The 14,213-nt window shown below is 40.4% G+C and overlaps 1 protein-coding gene across 2 annotated transcripts in view; it reads left to right on the top strand.

Annotated features, from left to right (window-relative positions):
• The window catches only part of LRP6 (LDL receptor related protein 6), a 178,183-nt gene that overhangs the window by 129,263 nt on the left and 34,707 nt on the right, over window positions 1-14,213 (top strand). For both annotated transcript variants that reach the window (XM_002712655.6, XM_089304601.1), the window contains 4 exons: window positions 529-855; window positions 7,518-7,720; window positions 9,792-10,003; window positions 11,448-11,638. In XM_002712655.6, coding sequence (XP_002712701.1) covers window positions 529-855; window positions 7,518-7,720; window positions 9,792-10,003; window positions 11,448-11,638 — 933 coding nt within the window. The remainder of the gene's footprint in view (window positions 1-528; window positions 856-7,517; window positions 7,721-9,791; window positions 10,004-11,447; window positions 11,639-14,213) is intronic.

The following is a 14,213-nucleotide window of genomic DNA, read 5'->3' as shown; positions in this document are numbered from 1 at the left end:
TTAAAGCTTTGGAGGAATGTCTAGGTTCTTTTCCTATTATAGAATTACATCCTGCTTATGAGTAATAGTAATGGTTCTAGTTCTTGGATTCATATCTCTTTATTGGGTGAAAATTTCATTATTTTTGGGCTTGTAGTAATACTTACAACTCCGTAGGTAGTCCTGAAGTGACCAGTGAAATACAATATATGTATTTCCATCTTTATGGAAGGAAGAAAAAAAGTTGAACCGTAGATTCTTAAGTAGAGAAAATAAAAACAGAATCACAGTAGTGCATTTGTAGAAGTTTAAACAAACTCGATGATTTATAACAGGAGGGTTAAATTTAAGGCATGGGGTCAGACAGTAGATGGTGACTGATCTGGGTTTAGAATTACTTTTTATTGAATTGTTGTATTTTAAATTGCTTGCAGATTAATGTCATGTTATTTCATTATTTTTGTTAATATTATTGACCAAGAAGACACTGACATTCACCCGTATTGCATCCCTCTGCTTCTTCCCCATCTACTGCCTTTCCAAAAATAGGACTCAACCGTGAAGTTATAGCAGATGACTTGCCTCATCCTTTTGGCTTAACTCAATACCAAGATTACATCTACTGGACGGACTGGAGCCGACGCAGCATTGAGCGTGCCAACAAAACCAGCGGCCAAAACCGCACCATCATTCAGGGCCATTTGGATTATGTGATGGACATCCTCGTTTTTCACTCCTCTCGGCAGGCGGGGTGGAATGAATGTGCTTCCAGCAATGGGCACTGCTCCCACCTTTGCTTGGCTGTGCCAGTTGGAGGTTTTGTTTGTGGATGCCCTGCCCACTACTCTCTTAATGCTGACAACAGAACTTGTAGTGGTAAGTTGCATTTCCTGCCAGAGCATGCCAGAATGAGAAAATAAAGCAGCATTTTGAAAGTGCTTTAAGTTATTCTTTCTAGGGTAATTGGCAGTGAAGAGCTCATCATTTGTATAATTAAAAGAGAAGGGCTAAAGGGGGCAAAATGTAAGTTTTTGTAACTTGTTTGATGATAGCAACCTTTGGGCATGAAATATATTTAGTGCAAATTTACATAGCATCATTGAAAGGGACAAAGTCACACATGTGTGCTATACATAATTTGTATTTATTCATTTTAAGGGAAAGGAAGAGCAGTATAAACAGTACAACAAAGAGAATCCTAAAAAATAACCTCCTTGTTTTTTGAATTACACAGAATAGAACAAACAAAAAATGTGATTGTTTAAGAGCAGGCAGAAAATGTATGTGATAAAATTTAATTGCAGTATAAAACCGTAAGCAGTAGGTGAGGAACTCTTAGAGAACATGTGCTGTGCACACAGCTGGCCGTGCTACTTTTAGCTGAGGTTACAGATAATTTTCTTTCCTTTTTTTTTGATAAAATTTATTTATTTTTTTAAAACTTTTATTTAATATAAATTTTGAAAGTGCAACTTTTGGATTATAGCAGTTTTTCCCCCCATAACCACGCTCCCACCTGCAAACCATCCCATCTCCTACTCCCTCTCTCATCCCATTCTTCATTAAGATTCATTTTTAGGGCCGGCGCCGTGGCTCAACAGGCTAATCCTCCGCCTTGCGGCGCTGGCAAACCGGATTCTAGTCCCGGTCGGGGTGCCGGATTCTGTCCCGGTTGTCCCTCTTCCAGGCCAGTTCTCTGCTGTGGCCAGGGAGTGCAGTGGAGGATGGCCCAAGTGCTTGGGCCCTGCACCCCATGGGAGACCGGGATAAGTACCTGGCTCCTGGCTTCAGATCAGCGCGGTGTGCTGGCCGCGGCGGCCATTGGAGGGTGAACCAACAGCAAAGGAAAACCTCTCTCTCTCTCTCTCTCTCTCTCTCTCTCTCACTGTCCACTCTGCCTGTCAAAAAAATAAAAAAGATTCATTTTTAATTATCTTTATATACAGAAGATCAACTTAGTATATACTAAGTAAAGATTTCAACAGTTTGCACCCACACAAAGCATAAAGTACTGTTTAAATATTAGTTTTACCGTTAATTTGCATAGTACAACACATTAAGTACATAGATCCTACATGAGGAGTAAGTGCACAGTGACTCCTGTTGTTGATTTAACAATTGACACCTTTATTTATGACGGCAGTAATCACCCCAGGCTCTTGTCAGGAGCTGCCAGGGCTATGAAGCCTCTTGATCTTATTTAGATAAGGCCATAGTCAAAGTGGAAGTTCTCTCCTCCCTTCAGAGAAAAGTACCTCCTTCTTTGATGGCCCATTCTTTCCACTGGGATCTCGCTCACAGAGATCTTTCATTTAAGTCTTTTTTTTTTTTTTTTTTTTTTTTGCCAGAGTGTCTTGGCTTTCCATGCCTGAGATACTCTCATGGGCTTTTTAGTCAGTCAGATCTGAATGCCTTCAGGGCTGATTCTGAGGCCAGAGTGCTGTTTAGGGCATCTGTCATTCTATGAGTCTGCTGTGTATCCTGCTTCTCCTTTTTAATTCTATCAGTTATTATTAGCAGACACTGGTCTTGTTTATGTTATCCTTTTGACACTTAATCCTATCTTTATGATCAATTATGAACTAAACTGGTCACTTTAACCAGTAAGTAGGCATTGGTACCTGCCAACATAATGGGATTTGGAGTCCCATGACACATTTCTAGCTCTACTATTAGGGGTAAGTCCAAGTGAGCATGTGCCAAACGTTACAGATCATTTTCTCACTCAGTCTTGAAATCCATATTAAGAGTAGTGTGGTGATGCAGATAGACTTGTGCCGTGTTGTAAGTGTGGTGATGGAGAGATGATGATGCATTCAAGATATATGTTGGAACTAGAATGAACATAACAGTAATGGCTAGTATGTGGGGAGGAAAAAAAAGAAGCAAGGAAGATAGGTGAAATAGTAGATAGCGGAGAGAGGTGGAGTTGGGAGTACTAGTTGTGAAATTGTCAGGATGCATTTGAAATGAGAGATTGCCTAGGTATAATGCAGGAGCCAGAAAACTTATTTTCTAAAGGGCCAGAAAGCAAATATTTTAGGCTTTGTGGATGTGAGGGCTCTTTGATACCTACTTGGCTCTGCCAGTTCTGTCTGCTGTAGCACGAGAGCAGCCCTAGACAGTGCATTTCTAAAACAAACCTGGTTGAAGTCCAGTAAACCTTCCTTCCAGAGCAGAGAGCAGGCTAGAATTGGCTTGGGAGCCATAGTATGCCTACTCTGGTGGAGAGAAAACAAGGGACCTGGTGACCTAAGGAACCATGGGCAAGTGTTAGGCAGGACCTGAGAGGTAGCAGCCAATGACGTGAGAGGAAAAACAGGAATTCAGGCACAGAAGAGAGTAAGGTTGTTTGACAAAAGAGCTGTATTGAATGTTAGAGTTTGAGTAGGGTCAGATGTAAAACAGCATCTGCTGAATTTTGGGGTAAAGTGGTTATTAGAACATTGAAGAGAGTGATTTCAAGGAAATAATGGTGAAAGGCATATAGAAGTAGATTTTAAAACTAAGCATTGTCTCAGCCAGTGCTAAATATGACAGTGAATGGAATGGACATAAATCCCTGTCTTAACAGAGTTTACATTCCACTGGGACAGATACTGAGGTAAGTAAACTATTTCAGGGGCTGAGTGGTAGTAAGTATTGAGCGAGAAAGGATAGTGGAGGAAAGGGTTGGCAGTGCTAAATAAGATGAACAAAGTGACTTTCTGTCAGGAATTAAAGGAGGTGAGGAAATCAGCCAGCTGCATGGTTACCTGGGAGAAGATACCTGTCAGGCAGAAGGGGGCAGCTGAGGCCCAAGGGGAGAACGTGTGTCACATGTTAGAGGAACACCTAGGTGGCCATTGTTGCTGAAACAGAGTGCATAAAGGGAGGTTAAGTCAAACAGGAAATGGGAAGCCAAATTGTAGAATTCTTTGTCCTGTACAGAAGTGGCCTCTGTGGCATCTTTGTGCAAATTGGGAAGAGCTGTTCACTGGGGAGCAGTTTTAGCCCAGTGGATGTGTTAGTTTTCAACCCCGCAGTTGTGCACAGATGGGTACTCCTACATGGTGGGCTTGGCCTTGTAGTTTATTCCTACTGAACCCTGCCTTTAAGCTACAGGTGAACATTTATGCCTTCATGTGAGAGTTGAAAGGCTTCCACCTACTTAAACTCATCCTCTAACTTCTGCATGTTGTCTTCATTGAAGGGATGCAAGACTCAGAAAACCTGTAGCAGTTTTTAAAACACCATTAAGGAGATATGGGAGTGGTGGTTAGTTCATGTAAATTGGATAGAATGGATTTAGGCTTTTAAATTGGCATGTTTTGTGTCATTTTAAGCACTGACTGACTTGTAAATAAGCGAAAACATGAACTTCCTTTTAAAATATTGAGCCAGTAAATTGTAATTGTTAATGGCTTTGAGCAGACTTTCTGTAAGATAAATTTATTTGGAGACACTTTTGGTTTTATCTTAATCCATATTTCTAGAACCACAAGATCCACACCTAATTTTGGAATCCCAGTGAAGGTTAAAACTTGAGAAAAAAAAATGTACACCCAGCCAAATATGGTAGAAGCCAAACGTGAGAGAGAGCAGGTGATACTGCTTTATTGCTTCCCAGACCAGAAATTTGGGAACTAAAACTCTGAGATCTTTCTCTCTCTCAAGATTTATTTATTTGAAAAGCTGTTGCAGAGGGAAGGAGGGAGAGAAACAAAGAGAAAGAGCAATCTTCCATCCACTGGTTCACTGCCCAAATGGCTGCAACAGCCAGACCAAAGCCAGGAGCCTAGAACTCCATCCGCATTTCCCATATAGATTCGGGGACCCAAGCCCTTGGGCCATCCTGTGCTGCTTTCCTAGCTCATTGGCAGGGAGCTGGATTAGAAGTAAAGCAGCCAGGACTCAAACTGACACCCATAAGGGATGCTGGCATTGCTTAATCTGCTGCACCACAATGTCAGCCCCCTAAAAAAGTATTAAAAACAGTGGTGAGATACTTTTAAGTTCTCTGTGTGAAATGTCTTCTTATTACTTAAGGCATAAACTCAAGTAAACTGCTAAAAATTGTTTAAATCATTACGTGATGGACTCCAACTAGTGGAAATTTCTAGAAAAATTAGTAGGATACTTTGTAAATCTTCCAGGTAGCTGTGGACTTTTGATTAATGAGGATCTTAAATAGAGCAGTTTCAGTATTGTAAATACCATGTTTCTCTGAGTACCACTAGGTTCCTTTGGAATTTAAGGTAATCTACATTTGAGTGTAAGTGTTAGGTAAGCTGAGGAACCACAAGTAATGGAGCAATGGAGAACAGGCTGAGGGAGAAATAAAGCAAAGCGGGGAGTCCTGGCCTGGCTATTTATATTTTATATCCCTGAGAATAACAAAATTTTACTGGATTTGAGTGATAACGAGAACCAAGAGAAGAGTATATAGTTATGGAATTTATAGATACACAGTAGTCCCTCATTATCCATGGTTTCACTTTCCATGGTTTTAGTTAACCATGGTCAACCACAGTGAAAAAAACATGAGCTCTTTCCAGGCATTTGGCACAGAGGTTAAGATATATGACACATTGGAGCGCCTAGCACAGTCCCAGCTCTGTTCCTGCTCAGTGCACACCCTGGAAGGCAGCAGGGGATGACTTCAGTGCATGGGTCCTGTCCACCCACATGGGACAAAAAAACCTGGAGTAAGTTCTCAGCTCCTGGCTCTTGCACAACTCAACCTTCACTCTTTTGGGCATAAAAGGAGTAAACTAGGGGATAGAAGATGTCTGGTTCTGGCTCTGGCTCTGGCTTTCTCTATTGCCTGTGAAATAAAAATAAAATAGAAAAAATTAAATAGAAAATTCCAGAAGTAAACCATTCGTAAGTTTTAAATTGCATACCATTCTGAGTAGCCTGATGAATCTCTCACTGTCCCACATGGGACACAGATCATCCCTTTGTCCAATGAGTCTACACTGTGTGTACTACTTGTCTGTTAATCACTGATTAGGTATCAGACCAGCTCTTGCAGTATAGCTGTGCCTGTATGTAATAAACACTTATTTTACTTAATAATGCATCAAAGTACAAGAATACTGATGCTGGTGATTTTGTTATATGTTGCTATAATTTTTTACTTATTAGTTGTTAATTTCTTATTGTGCCTAATTTATAAATTAAATTTTACATAGGTATATATTTAGTAGAAAATACAGTACATATGAGGTCAAATACTATCTGCAGTTTCAGGCATCCACTGGGGGCCTTAGAACATATCCTGCAGATAAGCAGAGTCGGGTAGGGGACAGTTGTGTTTTATGGAGACTTTAACATCGATGGCAGCATTATGAAATGCTGTTGTTTTCTAGATGTTTTTCTCATATGAACGATGACCACTTAGTCATCAGAGGCCTAGTCCCTGCGAAAGGAAAAAATTTAGGGTGTCACCCTAGCATCAAAGCAGAATATTTTTTAGTGAAAATACAAACACACAGTATATTAAAAAGATTAGCAGTAATGGGTGCAGAGCATCTATTGTTAGTAGGTTTTTGGTAATTTTTACCTGCTCTCTCTTCCTGCAGCCATCACATATATACTAAACAAAAGAAAATCTATATGTATAATCCATGAAAACTTGTTTAATTCCTGTTAATACCAAGTATATTGCTGCTGTCGCTGCTAAGAATACAAGTTGTTTTCATTTCATATTTATGTAAGACCTATTTACAGTTAAGATCAGATGACTAGGGGCTGGCGCTGTGGCTCACTTGATTAATCCTCCGCCTGTGGCACCGGCATCTCATGTGGGCGCCGGGTTCTAGTCCTGGCTGCCCCTCTTCCAGGCCAGCTCTCTGCTGTGGCCCAGGAAGGCAGTGGAGGATGGCCTGAGTGCTTGGGCCCTGCACCCACATGGGAGTCCAGGAAGAAGCACCTGGCTCCTGGCTTCAGATCGGCGCAGTGCGCTGGCCGTAGCAGCCATTTGGGGGGTGAACCAACGGAAGAAAGACCTTTCTGTCTGTCTCTCTCACTGTCTAACTATATCTGTCAAATATATATCTAACTATATCTGTCAAATTGAAATTAAAAAATTTAAAAAAAGATCAGATGACTAGATGGTGAGAAAGCTAAGATGAAACCAATCTTAAGGTTTCTGCTTTGACTTGTGGAAGCCCAGGTATTCTTCTAGGCACCACAGACAAGAATACATAAGGAGGGGTAGGTTTATTCAGTTAGTAGACCAGGAGAATTTTGTTACCTTTACCAAATATCTCGTTGAAATCAAGATTCCTGTGGTATCTCTTTGTACAAGACAGAGAAAAGTGGGCTAGTCGGCTGTGTCAATGGGTAAATTCATAACTGATTAGGTATCCAAAGTGCTATTTAGTGCCCCCTGAGGACTGAATTGGAGCATGCCAAAAGAGTATTTCTTCAGTCTTTCCTCTTCCATACGTGTGTCTGTTTTGTATGTGATGTATACAACAGCTGACCAAATCGTTGGCTGCTCTGAGACTTAGAGTAACTGTATTTCGGATTTGTTCTTTTTTTTCTTTAAGCTCCTACCACCTTCCTGCTCTTCAGTCAAAAGAGTGCCATCAACCGCATGGTGATTGATGAACAGCAGAGTCCTGACATCATCCTTCCTATCCACAGCCTTCGGAACGTCCGGGCCATTGACTATGACCCCCTGGACAAGCAACTCTATTGGATTGACTCACGACAAAACATGATCCGAAAGGCACAAGAGGATGGCAGCCAGGTACTTCAGGGCTCAGTTCAAAATCCATTCCTTCTGACTGGTAACTGGGTGAGCCGAACACCCAGTTTTACTTGACTCTGCTTTTGTGAATGTGAATGTCTCTGTGTGTCTGAACTGAACTTGTGTACATAATACCTTTTGTAACTTCCTGATCTTTTCTATGAGTAAGCAATGGTTTGATGATGGTATTGGCATGAACATTATATTAGGATACCTTAAGACTGTGCATTGGCAGTGCCTTTTTCCTTGCTGCCCACATCGGTTTATATAGACTTTTCCTTGTGGTTCCATCGTATGGAGAGTTAGGAGCTTTGAAATCAAATAGGTCTTTGTTCTGATCCCCGGCTCTGACACTCACTAGGGTGTTACAGTTTTGTTTCTTTTTTTTTTTTTTAACCTAAAAGGAGTCTAAAGTACATAGCCCTTAGCTGTTTATGTAGTAGGAACTCAATAAATAACAGTTAAATTGCCTGTGAACTGTTACTTAAAAGTTTCAGAGGATGGAAAACACAGACACCCTCAGTCAAATTAAGAACATCTAGGAAATGCTGTTGGTACATCCTCCTTGGTGACTACGGGGTGGAAATGAGGATATTGGCAATCGTACCTATGCTTCCAAGCTAGTTATAGATTTCCATACTAGTCTCCAGATTCCCTGCAGCCAATGTTATACTAGGTTTGCTATAAGTAGTTATTTGTCATCTTCCTGAGAGCAGTGATTTTAAGTGGGATTTTTAGATGTATTAAAATTTAGGGGGATTAAATTTTTTTTTCCTTTCTATGTCTTATCACAGTGAAGAACAATGACAGTGATATACTTAAGGCTTCTGAGAGGTATAGACATAGCTGTATATTCCAGATGTATCCGTGTACTGTGTAGGCCGGGACTAATGGGCTGATAACTGCTACATAGAAATTATAGGACATGGCAAACCAATTATGTAACCTTATTAAGGAATATGTTTCCTCAGAGATAGCGAATAAGTAGAATATAATTTATTCAGATAGAGCAGAATAGCAAAAATCTTTTTTTCCCTTTGGCTTTATAAAAGAATTTTTTTTTATTTTTTAAGGATTTATTTATTTATTTGAAAGTTAGAGTTACAGAGAGAGGAGAGGCAGAGAAAGATTGGGAAAGAGGTCTTCCATCCTATGGTTCACTCCCCAGTTGGCCGCAACGGCCGGAACTGCGCCGATCTGAAGCCAGGAGCTTCCTCCAGGTCTCCCACGTGAGTGTAGGGGCCCAAGGACTTGGGCCATCTTCTGCTTTCCCAGGCCATAGCAGAGAGCTGGATTGGAAGTGGAGCAGCCAGGTCTTGAACCAGCACCTATACGGAATGCCAGAGCTTCAGGCCAGGGCATTAACCCACTGTACCGGCCTCATGACAGAATTTTTTATTTTAACTTTTGATAGCTTTGAGGATTAAAGAAAGAGATGAATGAAAGGTTGAATTTGTAGCCCTGACTAGTTGCTGTCATCTGTAGAGCAGTGTTTTCTTAAATGCAGCACCAGTGACATTTGGGGCTGAATAATTCTTTGTTGTGGAACATTAGCGTTCCAAGAACTTTTGTCTGCTGTTATGCATTGTAGGATATTTAGTAGCATCCCTGTCCTCTACCCACTTGATGGCCAGTTAACACCCCCAGTAATCATGACCATCAACAATGTCTCTAACCACTGCCAAATGCCTTTGTGGGAGGTAGAATCACTCCTGGTAGATTACTGCCGCTATAGAGGTATTTCTAGGTTGTGGTTGTAGCCATTGTTCCAATTTACAAGAAACAGCTTCCTTGTCCAATCACAGCATTATCAGCTTCTTGGAGCAGCCAGTCTTGCCACAGTTCTCTCTTCAGGTCCCATATCATACTAACCCAAGGGAACATTTGAGATGCATGTCAACAGAAAAGCACAGTATCTGTCAAAAATACATTAGCAAGAAATGCTCTTCAAGACTTGAGGCATCTCTTGGGTGTGTGACCCCAGAGGTGTAGTAAGCGCTGTAGCGGTTGCCTCAGGACTGTCTGGCATAGACTCTCATAGTCTGTGTGTGTCTTTTTTTTTTTTCCTTAGGGCTTTACAGTGGTTGTGAGCTCAGTTCCGAATCAGAACCTAGAAATACAGCCCTATGATCTCAGCATTGATATTTATAGCCGCTACATCTACTGGACTTGTGAGGCTACCAATGTCATTAATGTAACCAGACTGGATGGCAGGTCTATTGGAGTGGTGCTGAAAGGCGAGCAAGACAGACCTCGAGCCATTGTGGTGAATCCAGAGAGAGGGTAAGTTCCCAAAGAGGCTGTCAGATGTCTTGACCTCTGAAGCCCCCTCCACCTTCCTTTCCAATCTGTTATTTATCTTGAAGTTATTCCAGGGAATAACTAGACATTCTTCATCCACTTGACTGCATTTCTTTCTTTCTTTCTTTCTTTCTTTCTTTCTTTCGTTCGTTCGTTCGTTCGTTCTTTCTTTCTTTCGTTCGTTCGTTCGTTCGTTCGATTTATTTTATGTATTTGAAAGACAGTCACAGAGAGAGGTAGAGACAGAGAGGTCTTCCATCTGGAGCTGCGCTGACCCAAAGCCAGGAGCCAGGAGGTTCTTCCGGGTCTCCCATGTTCAGGGGCTCAAGGACTTGGGCCATCTTCCACTGCTATCCCAGGCCATAACAGAGAGCTGGATCAGAAGAGGAGCAGCCGGGACAAGAACTGGTGCCCATGTGGGATGCCGGCGCTTCAGGCCAGGGCTTTAACCTGCTGCACCACAGTGCCGGCCCCCTGCATTTCTATTTAAAGATTTATTTATTTGAGAGAGTGAGTTACAGACAGAAGGGTCTTCCGTCTGCTGATTCACTCCCCAAGTGGCCACAACAGCTGGAGCTGGGCTGATTGGAAGCCAGGAGCCAGTAGCTTCATCTGGGTCTCCCATGCAGTTTCAGGGGCTCAGGCACTTGGGCCTTCTTCCACTGCTTTCACAGGCCATAGCAGGGAGCTGGATCGGAAAAGGAGCAGGAATTGGATCAGAAAAAGAGCAGCTGGGACAGGAGCCAGCACCACAGGCAGAGGCTTAACCCACTATGCCACAGCGCCGGCCCCTTGACTGCAATTTTCTCTCTCTTGTACTTGACTGATGACACTACCTAGAACTTCGTTTTTTATTCTAAATTTTATCTGAATCTGCTGAACCATTTCAACTGCCGCATCTGGGAGGTTTATTCCACACCAGCCAAATGTGATTTTCCCTTCGGAGTCCACTGTGCTCTCACTCTCTCTCCCTAGTCACATGCTTAGTCCTTCCCTTTTAGCTCACACTTCCCTGTTTTTCAGTCTTACAGTCCCTGCTAGACTTTAGGTACCTTCATGAAGAAGAGCTACTACATCCTCTTTAGCTTTAGTTTTGCATTTAATGAGTATTCAGTCCTCAGTAATAGCTGAATGAATAATTAGATATTCTGTAGGGAGATACTTACTTTATTGTTACTCTGAAAGCATAGGTTTCCTTCTAACGCTGTTGTATTAACATAAGACAGTTAGCTTTCCAAGAGCTTCTCTGTGTACACTTTTTGTCACTATTACTAAAAGTAGTAACAATCCCAAGACCCATTAAAATAGATTTTAAAACACTTAAAAATGTTATTCTCTCTTCATTTGTCTTAATTAATAGCAATCTCATGTTTTTCTTTTTTACTTTGGCATTTTGTTAACTTACTGTTTCCTGCTTTGTCTTCAGGTATATGTATTTTACCAATCTTCAGGAACGGTCTCCCAAAATTGAACGGGCTGCTTTGGACGGAACAGAACGGGAGGTCCTTTTTTTCAGTGGCTTAAGTAAACCGATTGCTTTAGCCCTTGATAGCAGGTTGGGCAAGCTCTTTTGGGCAGACTCAGATCTCCGGCGAATTGAAAGCAGTGATCTCTCAGGTACCCAAGACACGTGCTTTCTTCTTTTGATTTGAATTTTTAAGATGAAGTGACATTTGCATGTGCCTGTGTTTTTACAAGTTTGATTGGAGATGGGATTTTTCTTCCACTATTAATATGGTTATTCCTTCTGATATATGATTACTTTCTGCATTCTCATTTAGGCTCTGTAATTAATATGTTTCTATGCATCTCTTCTCCATTTCTATTTTTTCTGCTCTAGTTTATGTTCTCATTATATTTGTCCTTAACATCAGCCTATGGTTGTTTGGTCTGCACCCTGCTTGTTTTTCCCATGAAAGTTACACACAGCTCCTACATTAATTTTCTGAAGTAGAATTTCTAATGTTACTCCTTTAAAACTATCATAAGGTGCAAGGGGGAAAACTAATCGTACACTTAAGTTTTTATTAATTGGTACTCAGTTCTCATAAACTCATCATGGCTATTAAATTTCTGGTATTTTAACAAAATTATTCATTGATCTTAAGATGTATGCTTACTTTCTCATTTCTCTGCAATCATCTAAAATTAAAGTTGTATCCCTAAATTAATTTTTGAGGTCCAAATACACTGAGTGTATTAGTGATCAGGAAAATGGCCCTGGCCATTGCAGCCTCTTGGGAAGTTAAACCAGTGGTTGGAAGATCTCTCTCTCTCTCTCTAATTTTGACTTTCAAGTAAATAAATGAAACTTTACAAAATAATAATATACTAGTTGTGTCTATTAGAGTGGCAAAAAATGTCACAGTTGATTATGTCCAGCTTTAGCAGAATGGTAGAAATTGGCAACCCGTTCTTTGTTGCAAATGAGAGCTAATCAAATCTTCAGAGAGGGCAATTTACCAATAATTATCAAAATTTTAAAATATGCATAGAAATTGGAAATTTCTCTCAGATAGCTGTCCTTTAGAAGTATTGACTCATAACAAGGATTTTTGCTAAGCATTATATTTGAAAGTTTTTCATGTAGAGATACAATCTAGTATCATAGATTGTATAGAATATTAGTCATTCAGAAAATAAGGGGTATCTGTGTGCACTAAAGAAAAGGATTTTTTTTAAAGATGTATTATTTATTTGGAAGAGTTTCACAGAGAGAGAAGGAGAAACAGAGAGAGAGAGAGAGGTCTTCCATCCGCTGGTTCACTCCCCAGCTGGATGCAACAGCTGAAGCTATGCCAATCCAAAGCCAGGAGCTTCCTCCAGGTCTCCCACATGGGTGCAAGGTCCCAAGGACTTGGGCCATCTTCTGCTGCTTTCCTAGGCCATAGCAGAGAGCTAGATTGGAAGAGGAGCAGCCGGGACTCGAACTGGCGCCCATGTGGAATGCTGGCACTGCAGGCAGCAGCTTTACCCACTACGCCACGGTGCTGGCCCCAAGGATATTTTTAAAAATTAAGTTGCATAGCAGTGTTTATTAAGAACCAGTTTTTAAAATTTAAACTATATCATATGTACATAAAAACACACACAAGAAACAAGACAATATATGTTTGTATTTCTTCAAAAAATATGTAAATAAATATGAAGTCTGGGTTGGTAGTATACCAACATATTCATTATTATTGCATTATTTGAATCTTTATTTGAATACATTTGTCATTTTTTTAAAATGTTAAATTCTGTCTTGAGCATCAGATGCCTCCCTTCCATTTTGCTTTCTTTGACTGCAGACAGGCACACAGTTAATGCATGTCTGCAGGCCTGCCAAGATATGTTCTTTCCTCGTCTGAGCACCTGTATCTCTTACTTAACCTTCAGTTTGTACCATGGTGGTTTATGTCGAGGTTTTAACTCTTTTACTAGTATCAAAGATAAGTTTTCCCCCCTGCTTTTCCTGTTTTCTCTTTCTCTTCATTTGTAATTATTTTCTGTTACAAAAGTAACATGTTCATTAAAGAAAGCTTCGAAAAAGATTTTAGTGAGTTAACTGCAGTTTTTTTCTGTGCAGTTTCTTTGCCCTAGTTAGGAAATGATTAAAAAATAAGTCAAATATAAAATACCTATCCTGCAACTGTTGTATTTGCTTTCGGTCCTTCCTTTCTCCTTCTCTCCCTTGAAAGAAAACATTGGGGAGAATTTTGAAACTCATGTGTACCCCTCCACAATTCTATTCTTCTCTTTCCCAGAGGTAACTTTTGATAATTTTCTTTGCCCTGCATGTTTGTGAAGGTTGTGTATGTGTATTTTACCATACATACAAATACTTCAATTTTTTCCTCTTGTTAATCATGTTGCATATTCTTTTGCAGGTTACTTTTTTAAAAAATATCATAGTTTTGGCTTGATCCATGGTGATCGACAACTCTGTTTAGTTTTATGTAGTTTTTTATTATATAAGTCTTCTGTTATTTCTCTATTTTGTTGTCTATGTGACCTCTATTGAAAAACTTCCATTTCTTGCCACTGAAAACTGCTGCCAAGAATGTTCTTATGCATGTGTTATAACATTTCCATATGACCTAGACCTAAAACTCATTGTAGATTTGCAAGATAATATGGTGTGTGTATACTCAGCTTGATTGGTTATAACCAAATTGCTGTCCAAAGTTATGATACCAACTTAAAGTCT

Source organism: Oryctolagus cuniculus, chromosome 9 (genome assembly GCF_051225735.1).
Source record: "Oryctolagus cuniculus isolate XC-2025 breed Fujian yellow rabbit chromosome 9, ASM5122573v1, whole genome shotgun sequence".
Lineage (NCBI taxonomy): Eukaryota > Metazoa > Chordata > Mammalia > Lagomorpha > Leporidae > Oryctolagus > Oryctolagus cuniculus.
Note: the sequence above shows the minus strand (reverse complement) of the source record. Positions and strands in the feature narration are given on the sequence as shown.